This window comes from Arabidopsis lyrata (genome assembly GCF_000004255.2).
Source record: "Arabidopsis lyrata subsp. lyrata unplaced genomic scaffold ARALYscaffold_8, whole genome shotgun sequence".
In the NCBI taxonomy this organism is placed as follows: Eukaryota; Viridiplantae; Streptophyta; class Magnoliopsida; order Brassicales; family Brassicaceae; genus Arabidopsis; species Arabidopsis lyrata.
The window spans coordinates 20197156-20214708 of NW_003302548.1; the positions used below are offsets into that span (position 1 = coordinate 20197156).

Sequence of the window (17553 nt, forward strand, 5' to 3'; positions counted from 1 at the left end):
AGACCACTGCATATTCTGTGAATGTGATGTATTTGAGAAAGCAAAGTTCTTCTTACACGTAAGTACGTAACATTACAGAAATATCACATCAGAGGAAGATGACAGCAAAATAATCATTTATTCTATGTATACAACAAACAAAATTCACTTCGGAGAAATATATATAGTCGACATGGTTTTGCTCTTTCTTTAAGTACTAAGTGATTGGTAACCATCTTCCCGGTTCTGCCTACGGTATATCACGACGGCAATTAGAACCACAACCGCCACCACCACTGTCGCTGCAAAAATGGCTAAAAAGATCAAGCTTCTCGCAGGTGCCTACAAGTGAGAAATACTAACGTCAGTTAAAAAAATCACATGGCAATATCACCTAAACCGTACATGTATCGAAACCGGTGTGACCTTAACCGAGTTCTAGTACCGGGTCGTTACCTCAAAAAGTTTAGGCAAGGAGTTCTCTGGTTCAGGCAGCTGCTGAGCAACGAGGATGTAAAAGAGTCCCATAACTCCGGTATGACCAACGTCATTACTGTAATTAAACTCCAACTTCAATGTCTCTCCATAGCTCACTTTCACTGGATCAGCAGGATAACAAGACGACATTCCAACAATGTAACCAGCTTCGTTTCCAGGTTCATCCCCATTGCCATACTTCGGCATCGAAGTGCATATTCCTTCACCGTTCTGATCCACAGCACAAGAGTCACAATTCAGTTGAAAAGTTTCAATCTTTTCGTTATAAAGTAGCCTAAAGTAAATCAGTCTTAGTTACCTCTCGGTATAGAGCACCACCGATACCACCCGCGTGCTGGTGAGCTACGCCGTAGACAATATACCCGTCAAATGGCATCATTAGGCTCTTTTTCCTAACATCAATGCATCCATCGCCATTGGTTTTGCACGGTTTTACCTCGTATTCCACCTGAAAGAACACAAAAACCCGGAAAATGTTAGAGAATGAAGTCGAAGACCATTAAGCAGATAGGAAAGTTGTTACTGACATGGCAAATATGTTCTTGGCTATTTTCTATTGATCCCTCTGATCTTTCCCAAGAATCTGTAACATCGAAAATATAAACCTTAGCTGGTAAAACAGAGTTGTCCCAATCAACCCATCTCACGGTATACTTCAAATACAGAGTTCTTGTTTTCTCCCCATTGTCAAATCCGCTTTTCACCCGACATTGAGTCTTATCATAGCAGCAGTATAAACCTCCTTTGTAACCGGGTCTTATAGCTCGACCGTACTCATCAATGGTTACATTATACAGATGACAAAGACATTCTATGCATCCTTTCTTATCTTCCACACCTCTCGTGTCTATCGCGTGAATGTTAAGAAGCCATTTGAATTCATATCCATCAGGTGTTTCCTCAGGATTACCGATTTCAATTGCGTAGGGATCAGGAAGATACGTCGAGGTTTTGCGGGTTTCTGATCCTAAACCAAAGTAATGTCTGAGTACTACACTCCTGCATAAGCCTCCGTTTTTCACAAGAATAATATCCGATTTCGAATCAAGATTGCTTTCAGGATCTTGCCTCGAAAATCCGTGATTCCTAAACATTTCTCGCTGTGGAAGCTTAGAACCTTTACGAACATAGTAAGGTTCGATAATCCAATGGTGAAGATATGTTTCGTGTAGAGGGACGGGATTTCCCGCATCGTCAACCACTTCAGCATCGAAAGCTTTGAGGCCGATATGCCCTCTTGGGAAATCGATGTCGAGTAAGTAAGGATTTGCGACTGATCCAGGATTCATCACCAGTTTTGGTGAGTAAAAGACTGCAGATTTGATCTTTTTCTCTGTCCCTAGAAAGCCTTGGCTCGGTGATATGGTTAATGAGACCAGAACTAAGAACAAGATCAGCGATCTCCTGAGGTAACGAGCCATCCTCTCCTGTTTGAAGATCATAGATAAAAGGAAAGTGATTGATTCAGCTAATGAAATTCATAAACATGGATAAAATATCACAAACTCTAAAGCTAGCTCAAACTACGAATGAACACTAGAGGATAACCACTTGAAACCTAATTTTAACCAGAAGATTTTAGTACATGTGCTTATTCAAATTTGTTCAGCAACCAACCATGACTGATAAAAGCCAGATAAATCGGAAGGTCATTTCATATATTATTCGGAAATACAATCAAATTTGGAACAAAAGAACAATCTAAAATCTGGTTTCTAGCAGATCATCCATAAACAGAGTAAATTGACTTTTGAAATTCGAACGTATCCACTATGGAATCTCAGTTTCTAGCTTAGTATTCCAAACCCCAGAATTTGAATATGAAATCAAACCACAATAAAAGATTCCAAAACCCAGAATTCGATTGCGAAATCAAACACAGAGAAACAGAGACGATATACAGAGAGAGAGAGAGAGAGAGAGAGAGAGAGAGAGAGAGAGAGAGAGAGAGAGATAGAGAGAGGTTTACGTGAGTAGGAATCGGATAAACGGAAATTTCCAGAAGCCGATGAGTTTCCCGCTATCGTAATGAAGTGCCCAATGAGGAGAGGAACAACAATTCGAGACTTGTCTATTTATCAATAGCCCATGAGCGCAGAGACGTAAGGACGCGAGCATCGTTATTACGTGACACGTGTAACCAGTGACGTCACCGCTCTCGTCACAAACCCGCTAGTATTTTCCTCTTCTATCTCTTACACGATAATTTTATTATCATAGTACTAAACATTTATGTGAGATGGATGGGATATTAGACGACCACTAAATTAAAATATAAATTGAGGAAAACAAAATCATTGGTTTGGAATTTTGAATAAATCTCATCAAAAGTTTTTCATTAATTACTTGTTGAATAAAGTTCAATAACCGGTATAGTTAGTAGAGTATGAACCCACTCAACAGAGATTTGACTTGACTGGTGGACTAATTAGTTAGAGTAAAAGATTTTGGGCTATTATGTGTTTTCTATTAAAATTGAAGGTCTCATTTATTAATGTTTAGAGCTGATGATGTGTAACGAATTTGATTCCCTACGGTCAGGACTAAGATAAACGGTACACCCCAAACACGCGACGAGAGCGAAGAAGACGATGACGAACAAGGAGAAAGCGCGGGAGAGAAGGGAGAAAAGAATGCAGGAGATCTCTCTCCTTCGAACTATTCCTTACTCTGACCACCATAGGTATGACTCGAAGAAGAACCTAATTTGTCCCAATTGTTTCGGCTTCTTTTTATCCTAAGATCATTATCATTTACTCTGCGAGATTCTCAATCTCAGAGCATTCCATGTGTTAATCTCTAATCTCACTTGCGTACATCTATTTCTTGGTTCAATTACAGTGTTTTATGCATTTGATGAGTTTTTAGGTTTCGATTTTTTCTCTATTTGGGAGTTGGATTAAATTGGCATTGTTGGTACTTATAGATTTGTGTTTAACTAAACCAAGAGAACTTAAATAAACTGGTAACGAAGTCTGTGTCTTTCAAGCCATCTTCTTGAATTTTGACTTGTGATTAAGCATCAAAGTATTTTTTAGGTGGTGGTCTTCTGAAAATGTAGCAGTGGTGACCGGTTCAAACCGCGGGATTGGACTCGAGATTGCAAGACAGCTTGCGGGTCACGGATTGACCGTTGTTCTTACAGCCAGAAACGTGGATGCTGGTCTTGAAGCTGTTAAATCCTTGAGGCACCAAGAAGAAGTTCTCAAGGTTGATTTTCATCAGCTTGATGTCAAGGACTCTTCGTCGATTAGAGAGTTTGGTTTCTGGATTAAGCAAACATTTGGAGGTTTAGATATTCTCGTAAGATCCTTATCGATTCGTAATCTTGGGGGATAGTTCTTCTGTTTTCTTAGTTTTATTATATGCATCTGTGTTACTGTTTTTTTCAGGTGAACAATGCAGGTGTCAACTATAATCTCGGCTCAGATAATTCGGTTGAATTTGCCGAGACAGTTATATCTACCAACTACCAAGGAACCAAAAACATGACAAAAGCTATGATACCATTGATGAGACCATCTCCTCATGGCGCTCGTATTGTCAACGTTAGTTCTCGGCTAGGTAGAGTAAATGGAAGACGTAATGTAAGAATCTCTTTCACTCTTTTATCTTTGAATTTTTGTTAAAAAGAAAATCTTGTAAAATTCATGACATGAATTGCAGAGACTTGCAAATGTAGAGTTGAGAGATCAGCTAAGCAATCCGGATTTGCTGACCGAGGAACTTATAGACAGAAGTGTCTCTATATTCATCAACCAAGTAAAAGACGGAACTTGGGAATCAGGCGGGTGGCCTCAGACGTTCACCGACTACTCCATGTCTAAGCTTGCCGTTAATGCTTACACAAGACTAATGGCAAAAGAACTTTCCAGAAGAGGAGAGGAAGAGAAGATTTATGTTAACAGCTTTTGTCCTGGTTGGGTGAAAACTGCTATGACTGGCTACGCTGGAAATATGCCGCCTGAAGATGCAGCTGATACTGGAGTTTGGCTTAGCCTGGTCCTTTCCGAAGAGGCAGTAACCGGAAAATTCTTTGCAGAGAGACGTGAGATCAACTTCTGAGGGGTGTTGAAAGTTCCTAATAGATTGTGTTGTCTTCGTTTAGTGCCATTGTTTTCAGTCAAAGGTTTACAAAAATCAATCTACTTGGTAAGTTGATGGTTATGAGTTATATACTTATATGATACAAGCGTCAGATTTGTCACAACTAAGAACTCTATAGTCTAAATATAATTAAGAACTCTAATAGTCTAAATATAATTAGTCTCTGGTTATAATTAATAGCCGACCTTAGCTCAGTTGGTAGAGCGGAAGACTGTAGTGTTTGCAGACAATCTTTAGGTCGCTGGTTCGATTCCGGCAGGTCGGATTTTTTAATTAAACTTTACTAGTATTTCCCAAAACGATAGTAATTGACCGTTTCACCCTTTTCTATATCAGTTTCAACTTTCACTTGAATAAACGGAAGGAGAACAAAGAATTTTTCTTTTACTCACTCTCTCTCGTGAGTTGTCAAAAGGATTATAGTTTCATTACAATGATCAAGCTTTTTCCCTTCTACATAGCAAAAAAAGGTTCTGATTCTACAAAATACAGACACAACAGAACCAACCAATAGGATCCTTCAATCAAATTCCAATACTGGTCCTTACCAAGGTTTCAGATCAGCAACCGGTCCTGCCGTCCAGTTCAACAGCTTCTCACCTGGTCTCAGATACACACTCCTCTCGTGAGGCAGCTTACGAGCCAACCCATTCAGCACTTGATGGAACGCATCCCCTGGTTGAGCCGGTTGCGGAAACAGCATGGCTTGTTTCATCGATGGGTTTGCCAACAACCTCTGTTTTCTCAGTATAACCTCTGGTGGGATCGATGTGAGTATTGTGTCCAAGTAAGGAACATCCTTCTCATCCACAAAAACACCAATATCTTCCCAAGGGATCGCATCTGCAAAAGGTAACACAATGTCGTCTGCTATGATCACAGGGATGCAACCGAAGATCACTGCTTCCACCAGTCTTGGACTCCATGGGGCCCATCCAAGTGGGCATAAGCAGAAGATTGCTCTCTGCATGTCCTCATAATATGTTGTTGGGTGCTCTGTTGAGATGTCAAACAGTGGATTGTCTTTGAAGTTTTCCCAAACAGCTGCTCGTGCGCCCCTGTGCCCATATGACAAACAAAACATCATCACTGATTATATGAACCATTTGTAGTTGTAAAAACAGTTTGATGAATCTTCACTGTTTTGTTAAGTTTTATATCCAAAATCCCAAATCAGTAAGGCAATTATGAACGTTTTAAGAGACTTGTGAAATCCTTATGGAGTATAGCTTCAAATAAGAAAATAGTTACCTCGCATAATAGCCACCCTCAGGGTCATTTCCCACATCATAAAACAATCCTCTGAAATAAACGAAGATGGATCGGGGAGTTTTCTCAGGAATCAAGTGTGACTGCATCTTCTGTGGTGGAGCGTACGGAGGAACAGTGATTGAACCCTCTTTCAAGCAAACATGATTCCTCTGTCCAAATGTCTGCACCAGAGTAGCCCGTTGAAGCAAGGGTAGTATTCCTCTTCCTATTGCCTTCTCTTCCTGCCACAGTCAAACACGAACAAGAGTTAAAGACTACTGGTTCCTAGTTCAGTCCAGAAGGAACTATAAGGAAACATGATGAAACGTGTGCACAACTCAACCCCAAGGCATCAGGATGGATCTTTCAAAAAAAAAAACAGAAATGTATTTGAATTTGTAGATATGACTAGGAATTCAGAGAAAAAGTTGTATGAAACAGTTATTTCTTTTTAAGAACTGGAAATAATTTAGAGTGCAAGTTCAATAGTAGCACAGAGTCATTCAGAATAGCGTAGAAGCATTGATGAAGCAAGCAAAGCCTAATTAGGATAGAAAGAAAAAGAGAGTCAGAGAAGATTGTTTTGTTTACTTGATAGTGGAAACAGGCTCCAAAGTCATGAGGCACGACAAAGAAGTGGTCTGCTCCTTCAGTGCGATTCCAGTATGGCCAGTTGGAAGCAATAAGCTGAATGGCACTTCTCATCATCCGTGGAGATTTAAAAGGTAGAGGAAGCCCATTAGGCGTGAGATCACAAGTGGTATACACAGGGACGTAGAACCAATCAGCTTCCTCGGGATTAAGTGTTCGAACTGGGCTAGATAAAAGAAAGCGTTGCATATATATCTCAGCAGCAAACATGTGGTTGAGACATCTCGGGTCCTTCTGAAGTATCTTCTTGTTGTATTTGCTTGGAAGCTCATAAACAAAGACTTTCAGTCTTCCCACGGGATTATCCTCCAACACATCACCAGCACTACCTAAACATGAGAGATACAAAATCAAAGTAGAAGCTCAAAAACAAGATAGTATCGAATTGGCTAATTGAGGCATGAATATGCATCCTGATTTACATTTTCCCTAGATTCAATTAGAAGAAACCCCTAGTCTTCTCATTCAAACTAGCTGATGACTAAACAAGATCACTACGGAGAATCCCAAGCGCTGCTTAATCCAAGTAAAATTATGGAAACTGAGCATTCACTAAATCCATAGATTGATAAGAGAGAAATCACCTGAAATTCGCTCCGTTGGTTGACTCCGACTCAGACGGAAAGCAGAAATCGACGAGAGGAAGGTGAGATTACAAAGAAGGAAGATCAAAACCCAGCTCGATAACTTCATTTTTCTTCCCCTCCCTAAAATCTTCAAAATCCCCAGATCATATAAGTATATAAAGATCAACTAGAACAGCTGGAACGTCGGAAGAAGAAGTAGTTGCTAAAAAAAGAGTTCGTCGAGATTGTGACTTCCAAAACTGGAACAAAAGAAATTAAATTCGCTACCGATTGTTAGATCACGCCCAGAATTGACAACGAGAGCACAAGAAGATTCGTCTATGGTATGGCATATACGATGTCGTTTTAGCGCGATCCATTTTCGCACATGAGAAAGTCGTTGGGGACTTGAACAGTCCACGTAATGGACTGGCCGAGAAAATATAAACTTTAAGCCCATTAAAATAATGGGCCCAAAGTGTAATTTCGTTCTTGGCAGCCTAATTAATTTTCTTTTTGGTAAAGAAAATAGAAAATATGCCTAATTACTCTCGTTTTTTTTTTTAATACATTTGTTTGTCCGGTATACTAAATTTTGAAACACTAATAAATAGCTGTATTGAGTCACTTTTGTATTGTTTTTCTTTAATAAGAAATTGATTTTGAGAAAATAGGGTAGTAATAGGGGGCTTTAGAACAGATTATTCAGTCTTTTCAGGATTCTAAAACTCTAACAGTTCAATAACAGTGGTGAGAACAGTATTAAGAGTAGTAGTACGAGTCGCGCTACTTGCAATGATGAAGATGATGATATATAATTATAAACTTATATGTTGCAAACTTGTAATATTAAAGATTAGTAATAAAATAGAAAGAAGACAAGAAAAAGGACAAAGAAAAGGTAAGGGGGAAACTGAGGGAGTGAGACAGTCAAATAAAACAGACTGAGATTGGCAGTCTCTCAGGACTTCGATTTGACCTGTCGTTTCCTCATTGGCTACCTTTCCAACATTAAAGTTTTTTTTCGGCTCAATTCCGATGTAATTTTTATATATTTTCACATCATTCTTCTTTTCACTGTTTATTGACAAAGTTTAAGTAACCCAAGTCCAATCCCACTTTAATTTGTATTTTTAGTTCATAAATATACAAATAATATAACCATTGTTTTTTTTTCCCACTTATATTTGTAAGTTATTTTTGTAATATTTAGTAAATTTGACATTACAAAAAAATTAGTTTTAGATGGGTGATTATATAGCAATGTAACTTATCAAATTGATAAGGTTCTCTGATTTTCTTAACCCCTTAAAAAATTTATATGTGTATTATGGCATAGGGGTAAATTACAAATCAGGGAGATGACAACACGCAAGGGATAGTTGAAGAGATTAGACCCAATGTTTGTGGTATTAGATAGACTGAAACACACCTGACCTCCTCTCCTTCTGGAGTTTCTCACACAGCATTTATCAATTGATGTTTTCTAAAACGCAGATAGATAAAGGTTTCATTTATTGTAAAGAAAGGTTGCATTTATTAGCTTATGTTAATTTATAGCAAAAGAAAAACTTTTGGCTATATATACTAGAGTGCTGATATTTCTTATCATACATACAAAATTTATCTTCCCCTAACTATACTACCAAAACTTATTTAGATAGATATACGTAGTCTATGTCTATACATGAATAATGGATTCTCTTAGTATGAATCACAGAGTAATATTATTTTAGTAACTTATCAGGCTGCTGCAAAGATTGTGGTATCATGCCAATACAGTTAAGGTATACATAATACGTATTTTACGTACTACTATAGTATTATATGACTTACAGATTATAATTAATACAGCCAATATATTGCCAACTTTTAGTTCGTATTATATTTAGAAGTAAGTTATACGAGGATTGGAAAGGATACAAACATTACTTTCGGTTGAAAAAGACGTAGGTTGGCCATGTATCTTAAAACTCTAAGATAGTTAAACGATATCAGCAATCTATCAATAACATCACACAACAAATATTTCTGTCATAAGTATGATGTATTTTTAGATTTTTTTTTTAAGAGTATTTTAGATGGTTAAGTGAATTTAACCAAATGGTGGAATGGTTGATCGTGCTCTCATGATGCAAACTACAAAGAGACAAAAAAAAAATGCGGAGGATGAAAATTAAAAACAAATAGCAGCTTGAACAAAAATCAAAAAGAGAGGATCATCACAGTAATTATATATATAAAGAAAAAGAGGATCATCACAGAGAAAACCCTAATCATTTTATATTCCTACGTGTCAAATTACGAATGGTCATAATCAGAGTAGAGAAGAAGAATGTCGATGAAAGAAAAAAGTTTGACTTGTTAAGTCCCAACTGTCAATTTCCTAGCAAGACACATATCTTCTTTACATCACATTACATCTACATAAATGCTTTATTGCAAAAACAGCGATATAAAAAAGAATATACAAAAACCTAGTATTTATTTTCTAGATTCTTTACTGTTGTATTTATAGAAGTTGCTCGAGTGGTCATTTTTACAATAAAGCAATCTGCTCAAAAGAGTAAAGAAAAGGAGAAAAAGAGAGTGATAGAGAGAGAGAGAGAGAGAGAGAGAGAGAGAGAAAAGACTATGGATCCTGAAGGTTTCACGAGTGGCTTATTCCGATGGAACCCAACGAGAGCAATGGTTGCAGCACCACCTCCGGTTCCACCTCCGCCGCAGCAACAGCCGGCAACACCTCAGATGGCGGCTTTTGGGATGCGACTTGGTGGTTTAGAGGGACTGTTCGGAGCTTACGGTATACGTTTTTACACGGCGGCGAAGATAGCGGAGTTAGGTTTTACGGCGAGCACGCTTGTGGGTATGAAGGACGAGGAGCTTGAGGAGATGATGAATAGTCTCTCTCACATCTTTCGTTGGGAGCTTCTTGTTGGTGAACGGTACGGTATCAAAGCTGCCGTTAGAGCTGAACGGAGACGATTGCAAGAAGAGGAGGAGGAGGAATCTTCTAGACGCCGTCATTTGCTACTCTCCGCCGCTGGTGATTCCGGTACTCATCACGCTCTTGATGCTCTCTCCCAAGAAGGTACAATAATAATGAATACATATAGAATTATCCCACGTTTTATATATATGTATATATTTTTTGATCTTTACATTTCTATGTCCGACTTTCAAGAAAAAGTATGTATATGTTCACGTGACTAATAGATAATTAATTTATGAAAATCTTACCAAGATATATAGATATGTATAGTAGCTGCAACATAATTTTATGATTAAGCTTTTGTACAGATTACAATTGTTTTGATGCCATACACATACATCTAGATAAAAAAATCTCATATATATTTATCATTGTATGATATTGATAAAGAGCTACAGTGTGTATAGAGTACGTATGCAGTCATAGTCTGATATTTATTTAATAGACCTAGTGCAAGAAGTACGAGGATTCATATCATGTACAGAGAAATCAAAGAGTATACGCATAAACTTAAAACAAATTTTTGTGATTGTGACAAATTATATGTAGATGATTGGACAGGGTTATCAGAGGAACCGGTGCAACAGCAAAACCAGACAGATGCGGCTGGGAATAACGGCGGAGGAGGAAGTGGTTACTGGGAAGCAGGTCAAGCAAAGATGAAGAAGCAACAGCAGCAGAGACGGAGAAAGAAACCGATGGTGACGTCAGTGGAAACCGACGATGACGTCAACGAAGGTGATGATGACGACGGGATGGATAACGGCAACGGAGGTGGTGGTGGTGGATTGGGGACAGAGAGACAGAGGGAGCACCCGTTTATCGTAACGGAGCCTGGGGAAGTGGCACGTGGCAAAAAGAACGGTTTAGATTATCTGTTCCACTTGTACGAACAATGCCGTGAGTTCCTTCTTCAGGTCCAGACAATTGCTAAAGACCGTGGCGAAAAATGCCCCACCAAGGTATCTTTCGATTTAGCTTCCAAGATCTAATCCTGACCATTCATTTACTTAATACTTATATCTATTATCTAGAATAAAAGTTTTTTGAAAAATGATGTCTAATTTATGGTGTATGGTAGGGGAACTATAGCTATAATCATGGACAGCTGTTATAAAAGCAAGTTTGACAAGTCACGAGTTCTCAGGGTTTTTAATTTTTTTTTGTTTTTTTGCTATGTCTGGCAATAATTTATAGGGTTCTGATTTACTATTATTTTTTCATTTTGTTTTCATACTGTCTTCTTCAGCATAAATATAGTTAGATTTCAATTTAAATTTTGACAGTAAACCGTACGACGACGTGTCCAGTTAGGGAATGGACATAGTTGTTTCTTTGTTTTTGGCTATAACGACATGAGATAGTTAGATACGATATACAAATTTTTGCATGCATTCACACAGATAGTACACATAGATATTATTAGACTTTTTGACAATTAATAGGGATATTTGTTGTATGTATATTATTTCTAAATACAGTCTATTGCTCAGCGGATAATAGAGGGTCTTCTTTCCTCTAGTTACGATAGTACAGAATCCATGAGCTCTGTGCCATTGCTTGTACAGACGCACGTTACTAATAATAAGAAAATCTAATTTAATTGTTTTCTTTCAAAATTTGTTGGTTCCAATTTTTTTTTTTTTTTAATGTTGTTTTTATGTCTAATTTTCGTTTTGGTGTAGTTAGTTGTCTAGTCTAACGAAAATTATAGATACTATCTTACAACTACGGTTATACTTTTTGATGGACATTCATTTTTTTTGTTTGAATCATTGTTTACGAATTAGAACCAAACTTATTTTCGACAAAAAGAAAAAAGAACCAAACGTATTAGGTTTCACTTGAATTAGTATTTGATTTGGTTGGGTAACAAATATGAATAAATAATAACTAATCATCTTTAGTTACTGTTATTGTGTCCCTAATAACTCTGTTTTGTGGTCTTTATTATAGATAAAATATTCAACTTTGATAAATTTAGTTCTGTCCTGTTATAAGTATATAAACAGTGGTAACATTATATTTTTCAAAAAAAAAACTATCGAGAATTGTTTGGTTTATATGTCACTTTTTTTCTACTGTACTCCAAAATTAATTAATTTTTTGTTTTATTTATTAAGTTTTTGTTAATGTGTAAATAGGTGACGAACCAAGTGTTCAGGTACGCGAAGAAATCGGGAGCGAGTTACATAAACAAGCCCAAAATGCGACACTACGTCCACTGTTACGCTCTCCACTGCCTAGACGAAGACGCTTCAAACGCTCTCCGAAGAGCGTTTAAAGAACGCGGTGAGAACGTTGGCTCGTGGCGTCAGGCTTGTTACAAGCCACTTGTGAACATTGCTTGTCGTCATGGCTGGGATATAGACGCCGTCTTTAACGCTCATCCTCGTCTCTCTATTTGGTACGTTCCAACTAAGCTGCGTCAGCTTTGCCATTTGGAGCGGAACAATGCCGTGGCTGCGGCCGCGGCTTTGGTTGGCGGTATTAGCTGTACCGGATCGTCTACGTCTGGCCGTGGTGGTTGCGGCGGCGACGACTTGCGTTTCTAGTTTGGTTTGGGTTGTTGTGGTTTATTTAGTCGTTATCCTAATTAACTAGTAGTCCTTAATTTAGTCTTTTTGGCTAATTTCTTTTTCTTTTATAATTTGTCAACCGTTTAGTTTGTTGTGGCTAATTTTGTTATAGACATCGAGAAAGAAAACAAAAGAAATGTGAGGGTGTGATCAGAAAAATTTGACAAAAACCTTATAAAATGAGGATCCTCAAGTTCTATCAAAACATATGGTCATCTAGGTTGATGATATTGGGAACTTAACTAGGTGTGATAACCATAACAATATTTTAGTTACGAAAACGATTTAACTGGGTGATATTTCTGCAAATAACATGTTATTTAGAGTTTAAGAGTCCGAGCCACATATGCCACTATTTGAAAAAAAATAATCTGGCGTGCCATCTTATAATCTGAGTGTCACCATAAATGTGATATCCCCAAATTACCCTTAATGAAATTAGGGCGAATTGGTACGGAATAGTACAATTTGGTACAACTTTGTACAACTAAAAAATAATAATACAACTGGTACCCCTGTTCTAAAAATCCCCGCCTAGACCCGATTACTCCCCGCTTAATCGCTAGGCCCACCCTATCCGCCTCGATTAATGACTAATCCCTTAAAGAAATCAGTCACCCGATTACTCTCCGCCTAATCCGATTATTTCCCGCCTAATCCGATTATTCTCCGCTTAATCTTACATACCCCGATTATTTTTAGATTGCCAGTATAAAAAAACTTTTTATTTTTGTTATTCAATCATTTGAATTGGGAGTTTGTAATGTTTTACAATAATTTATGTTCATATTTTAATAAAAATCATAAATATTTGTCTCAAAAATACATTTTTATGTGTTTACTGCAATTTTAAAAATAATATTGGATTAATATGTTTTAAAAATATTAAAATAACCCTAAAACTAATCCCCGATTAATCCCCGATTTTAATCCGATTTTCCGATTAATCGCTAGGCCCATGCCGAGCGCCCGACTAGCGCCTAGCGATTTTTCAAACAAGGACTGGTACAGATGAGAGATTGTAAGATGACTGGTCCAAATGGTACAACTGAAATATAATAGTACAATTGGTACAAATATGTATAACTATATATAAATAGGAACAATTGGTACAAATGGTAAATATAATAGTACAATTGATACAAATGGTACAACCAACATATTAATAGGGACAACTGGTACAAATATATCAATAGTACAATGAATACAAATGGTACAACTGATACAGGAACAACTAGTACAACTAATACAGGAACAACTGGTACAAATGGTAGAATTTTTAAAAATTATAATTTTAAACCCTAGCGCCGTTACACTCACTAATTCGTTTATTCTTGCTTTGTTCATTGTCGTTGCCGCCGATTCTCCACCGCCGATTCTCTTCCACCGCGTATTCTCCTCCACCGCCGATTCTTCTCCGTCACTACACAACCGATTTTGGAGAAATCTAGATCGGTATTGTTGTTAATCTCAGATATGTGAGAAGAACGAAGATCTATGGATCTAGAATAAGAAGATCGAAGAGATGGAAGAAAGATCCATGGAAAAAAAAGAGATCTAGGATTTCGTTGAAGGTAATGATGAAGAAGAAGAAATCTAGGGTTAAAGATCCGAAAAATTCAGAAGAGGAAGAAGAGATCTAGGGTTAAAGATTCGAAAACTCTAGAAGAAGAAGAAGCAGAAGAAGAAGAAGAAGATGAAGGAGAAAGAGATGGAGGAGAAGCGTGAAAATGAAATAGAAAGAGAAGAAGATAAAATAATTATGTTGTTAGGTTGGCAATGACAAGAGTACGTAAATACTGAATTAGGGTAAGGATTTTCTGACATTTACTATAGATTTTATATTAAAAGAAAAATAAAAAATAAAATATAATATAAGAGTGGCATAAACGATTATTTTTTCTGAGAAAGTGACATTAGTGACAAAAATCCCTTAAACATGGCGTTACTTTGTAAAAAACATGTTATTTATAATAATAGCATTTTAGGGTGTGTTGCAAATAAATAAAATTTTATGGTCATTTTACGGAATTAAAAAATGTTAATAGTTGTTGATCAATAATGGGCCAGGCGGTTGATGGGCCGTGGATATATAAACTTGTGTGTCAGAGATTGCAAACGAAGAAAACAAAAGAGAGAATTGAGAAACGACTGTTTGAAATTCGAATCCTTTCTCTTCCAACTTGTGTGATATCCTCCTACAATGGAGTTCCCGCCAAGAGCGTTTTATCCACGGAGATTCCAGGCCCCTCCGGCGCAATACACGGCGGAGGAAAGTGCTGCAGCAGCAGCGGCGGCGCCAGATCTCCGAGATAAGCTCGCGACGCTGGTCGATCGCAACAAGAAAGTGAAAATGGCGTACCATCAACTCCAATCGCAGATCGCGTTCGGCCTTGTCGAAGTAATGATAAATCCTCTTCTCTAGTTTTCTAGATTCGATTTCGAAGTAGATCTAAGCTTAGTTATACGAATTTGAGAGAGGTAATCGTATTTTCTGGTTTGGTAGATTCGAGCTTGGATTGAACGATTCTGAGTGTTGCAACGAATTTGAGAGACGTTATCGTACTCTTTAAATTGGTAGTTTCGTAGATTCAAGCTTTATTGGAAATGATTCTTGAGTGTTGCAACCAATTTGAGAGAGGTTATCGGATTCTCTCGTTTTTGGTAGATTCAAGCTCGATTTGAACAATTCTGGGTTGTTACAAGGAATTTGATAGAGATTTTCGTAATTTAAAGGCAGGTGAAGTTTTCGATTCTTTGGCGATCCCTTTGATGAAGCTGGTTGGGCTGAAAACGTCGGAGATGGAGAGTGAAGGGAGACACTCCACCTTTATTTTCAATACTGTGAGTTATATTCAATCATCTCTTCTAGGATCATGCAATTTCATCAATTTTCAGATCTTTACTTTATTTTTACCAGGAACGATATCATATGGATACTGCCCAAAATGGAGTACGGACTGGTGATCTGAACAATCAAATTCGCAGTTCAAAGGTAGTATTATTAGTATACATATGTATGCCTAGTTTTGATATAGATTGAACGTGAACCAATTGATATGATTCTGTAACTGTAATGTGTCTAGGCAAGGGTCATTCTGATGATTCTGTACATATGTATTCCTAGTTCTACTATAGATGTGATGCGAATAAGCAATATGATTCTGAAATTGTAACGTGTCTTGTCAAGCTTTACTTTGGTGATTGCTTATTTAGTATGCCTCATTTTACTAGCTATTGAATGTAAAACCAAACCATGTGATCCTGAAAGTGTATCTGTCTAGTCAAGTTTTAGTTTAGTGATTTCTTATATATGTATGCCTAGTTCTGGTATAGAGTGAATGCAAAACTAATAAATATGATGAGGAAACTGTAATGTGCCTAGTCAAGTTTCATTCTGGTGGTTCCTTGTTAATGTTTGCCAATTTCTGCTATAGATTGAACGAGAAACACTCATAAGGATTGTTTAGATGCTGTCTTCTCTACACTTTCTGTTTCAAATTTAATCAAATACATCACAAGCTGTTTGAAAAACCATTTCTACCTTCATGTGGGTTTTGAACTTGCAGTTAAATATATATTCTGTCTACCTCGAGTGGATTTGTTCCGCAGAAGTTCATTTGCAGTATCATGATTTTGTAGGTAGAAAATTATGCTGCTAAAGCCGAATCAGCGGGAAAAGAGATCTTGCACAAGCATAAGGGGCAGCTGAGACAGCTAGTTCATATGCTTAAGCACATTGAAACACAGGTGAATTCACATCGGGAAGACATTCTGCAGATGGTTGACGATCGTAGAACCTTCTTCCAAGAATTCATCCAGAAATCTCTTTACTACCTAAGCTCGGTCCACAGCAAAAACCATGACACTTTCCCTGTCACAGTGAAGCTCCTTCGCGTCCTATTTAATAACATCAACGAAATGCTCGGTTCAGTAGATAGTGGTGTTAATGATCTTATGCAGGCTTTAGCAATGAATATGTGTCACCCGATGACCAAGTACGTAGGCAACTTGGCAGCTGAAATAAAGCATGGCCCTTGTGTGCAACTGATGAATGTAGTGAATGAGATGGAGAGAGCAAACTCAGATACAAGGAGAGAGCTGCAAGATGCTAGAGAAAGGATTAGACTCGCAGAAGAGACAAAGATCAACGCTTTATCAAAGCTGAAAAAAGCTGAAGATCAAGTTCAGAGAATGACAACATCTGCCAAATTTCTTCTACCCGCGAGTCAGAAGAAGAAACAAGCTGAACATTCTATTACTGGCAAGGTATAATTTGGATAATGAGTTTTGTTTGTGAAAGCTCAAATGATTAACTAAAGACTAAATGTTTTTTTTTTTTTCATCCTTTTGTCCATGCAGCGTATAGGCACAGAGGGAAGCCGAGAACACGAAGAGAAACTACTTTGGGAACTACTGAGCAAAAGGAGAAAGCAACAAGAGCCAGAGAGTCCAATGGGACCTAAAGAACTCATCAGACAATCTGACACAAAGCAGAAGACATTGGTGTACAATCGCCGAAGGACTAGGAGCCAAGCACTGTTAAGTTCTCAAACCGCACGTCCTGATGCTTTGATCCCACTTGGTTTGTCACCTTCTGCTAGAACAGTAACCTGGAGATAAGTAAAGTAAGCACAAGTCTCAGTCATTGCATCAGAATCTATCTTCACTATGCTCTGAAAAAACAATGAGATCCAATAGCTTCTTTATTACGAAAGCACCTTAAAAAGTACTCTTTTATCTTGCCATTAGTTACACTTTAATGACTCTTGGTATTTCTTGAGAAGATCAAGTACTGGTGGTTCAACAAGAACGACTTTGTTTTATGTAACTATGGACCCTAGCAAATCCTGGTGACTATACAGTAATGTGAATTTGATTAACCAACTTAACTTCTATTGCGGTATAGTCACAAGGATTTGTTAACCGA

The 17553-nt window shown here is 37.6% G+C and overlaps 5 protein-coding genes and 1 non-coding gene across 6 annotated transcripts; 4 read left to right on the top strand and 2 right to left on the bottom strand.

Moving 5' to 3' along the window:
* Positions 1 to 31: 31 nt before the first annotated feature.
* Positions 32 to 2557, bottom strand: LOC9302529. The gene is made up of 5 exons (XM_002866411.2): positions 2447 to 2557; positions 1005 to 1904; positions 776 to 925; positions 436 to 687; positions 32 to 321 (listed from the first exon to the last, which is right to left on the bottom strand). The coding sequence occupies exons 2-5, from the start codon at positions 1896 to 1898 to the stop codon at positions 190 to 192; spliced, it is 1428 nt and encodes a 475-aa protein (XP_002866457.1). The 5' UTR covers positions 1899 to 1904; positions 2447 to 2557; the 3' UTR covers positions 32 to 189.
* A 394-nt stretch (positions 2558 to 2951) lies between these two features.
* On the top strand, positions 2952 to 4735 carry LOC9302530 ((+)-neomenthol dehydrogenase). Its single transcript, XM_002864710.2, has 4 exons — positions 2952 to 3160; positions 3516 to 3780; positions 3870 to 4064; positions 4144 to 4735. Exons 1-4 carry the CDS (start codon positions 3069 to 3071, stop codon positions 4540 to 4542), a joined length of 951 nt encoding a protein of 316 aa, XP_002864756.1. The 5' UTR covers positions 2952 to 3068; the 3' UTR covers positions 4543 to 4735.
* A 29-nt stretch (positions 4736 to 4764) lies between these two features.
* Positions 4765 to 4849, top strand: TRNAY-GUA. The gene is given in 2 exon segments: positions 4765 to 4801; positions 4814 to 4849. It is a non-coding gene; the product is annotated as a tRNA-Tyr (tRNA).
* Positions 4850 to 4946: 97 nt separating this feature from the next.
* On the bottom strand, positions 4947 to 7380 carry LOC9300833 (probable beta-1,4-xylosyltransferase IRX10L). Its single transcript, XM_002866412.2, has 4 exons — positions 7071 to 7380; positions 6427 to 6815; positions 5836 to 6077; positions 4947 to 5642 (listed from the first exon to the last, which is right to left on the bottom strand). The coding sequence occupies exons 1-4, from the start codon at positions 7177 to 7179 to the stop codon at positions 5129 to 5131; spliced, it is 1254 nt and encodes a 417-aa protein (XP_002866458.1). The 5' UTR covers positions 7180 to 7380; the 3' UTR covers positions 4947 to 5128.
* Positions 7381 to 9264: 1884 nt separating this feature from the next.
* On the top strand, positions 9265 to 12945 carry LOC9302531 (protein LEAFY). Its single transcript, XM_002864711.2, has 3 exons — positions 9265 to 10143; positions 10594 to 11006; positions 12189 to 12945. The coding sequence occupies exons 1-3, from the start codon at positions 9687 to 9689 to the stop codon at positions 12597 to 12599; spliced, it is 1281 nt and encodes a 426-aa protein (XP_002864757.1). The 5' UTR covers positions 9265 to 9686; the 3' UTR covers positions 12600 to 12945.
* Positions 12946 to 14595: 1650 nt separating this feature from the next.
* LOC9300834 lies at positions 14596 to 17483 on the top strand. Its single transcript, XM_002864712.2, has 5 exons — positions 14596 to 15024; positions 15360 to 15467; positions 15544 to 15618; positions 16266 to 16892; positions 16986 to 17483. Exons 1-5 carry the CDS (start codon positions 14827 to 14829, stop codon positions 17244 to 17246), a joined length of 1269 nt encoding a protein of 422 aa, XP_002864758.1. The 5' UTR covers positions 14596 to 14826; the 3' UTR covers positions 17247 to 17483.
* Positions 17484 to 17553: the final 70 nt, after the last annotated feature.

Coding starts and splice junctions, on each gene's coding strand:
- LOC9300834 (XM_002864712.2), top strand. CDS start 14,827: ATGGAGTTCCCGCCAAGAGCGTTTTATCCACGGAGATTCCAGGCCCCT. Junction 15,619..16,265: donor ATCAAATTCGCAGTTCAAAG/GTAGTATTATTA, acceptor ATGATTTTGTAG/GTAGAAAATTATGCTGCTAA. Junction 16,893..16,985: donor AACATTCTATTACTGGCAAG/GTATAATTTGGA, acceptor TTGTCCATGCAG/CGTATAGGCACAGAGGGAAG.
- LOC9302530 (XM_002864710.2), top strand. CDS start 3,069: ATGACGAACAAGGAGAAAGCGCGGGAGAGAAGGGAGAAAAGAATGCAG. Junction 3,161..3,515: donor CCTTACTCTGACCACCATAG/GTATGACTCGAA, acceptor AGTATTTTTTAG/GTGGTGGTCTTCTGAAAATG. Junction 3,781..3,869: donor TTGGAGGTTTAGATATTCTC/GTAAGATCCTTA, acceptor TGTTTTTTTCAG/GTGAACAATGCAGGTGTCAA.
- LOC9302531 (XM_002864711.2), top strand. CDS start 9,687: ATGGATCCTGAAGGTTTCACGAGTGGCTTATTCCGATGGAACCCAACG. Junction 10,144..10,593: donor TGATGCTCTCTCCCAAGAAG/GTACAATAATAA, acceptor AATTATATGTAG/ATGATTGGACAGGGTTATCA. Junction 11,007..12,188: donor GCGAAAAATGCCCCACCAAG/GTATCTTTCGAT, acceptor ATGTGTAAATAG/GTGACGAACCAAGTGTTCAG.
- LOC9300833 (XM_002866412.2), bottom strand. CDS start 7,179: ATGAAGTTATCGAGCTGGGTTTTGATCTTCCTTCTTTGTAATCTCACC. Junction 6,816..7,070: donor ACCAACGGAGCGAATTTCAG/GTGATTTCTCTC, acceptor TCTCATGTTTAG/GTAGTGCTGGTGATGTGTTG. Junction 6,078..6,426: donor GAGCCTGTTTCCACTATCAA/GTAAACAAAACA, acceptor TGACTGTGGCAG/GAAGAGAAGGCAATAGGAAG.
- LOC9302529 (XM_002866411.2), bottom strand. CDS start 1,898: ATGGCTCGTTACCTCAGGAGATCGCTGATCTTGTTCTTAGTTCTGGTC. Junction 926..1,004: donor GCCAAGAACATATTTGCCAT/GTCAGTAACAAC, acceptor GTGTTCTTTCAG/GTGGAATACGAGGTAAAACC. Junction 688..775: donor GTGGTGCTCTATACCGAGAG/GTAACTAAGACT, acceptor GCTGTGGATCAG/AACGGTGAAGGAATATGCAC.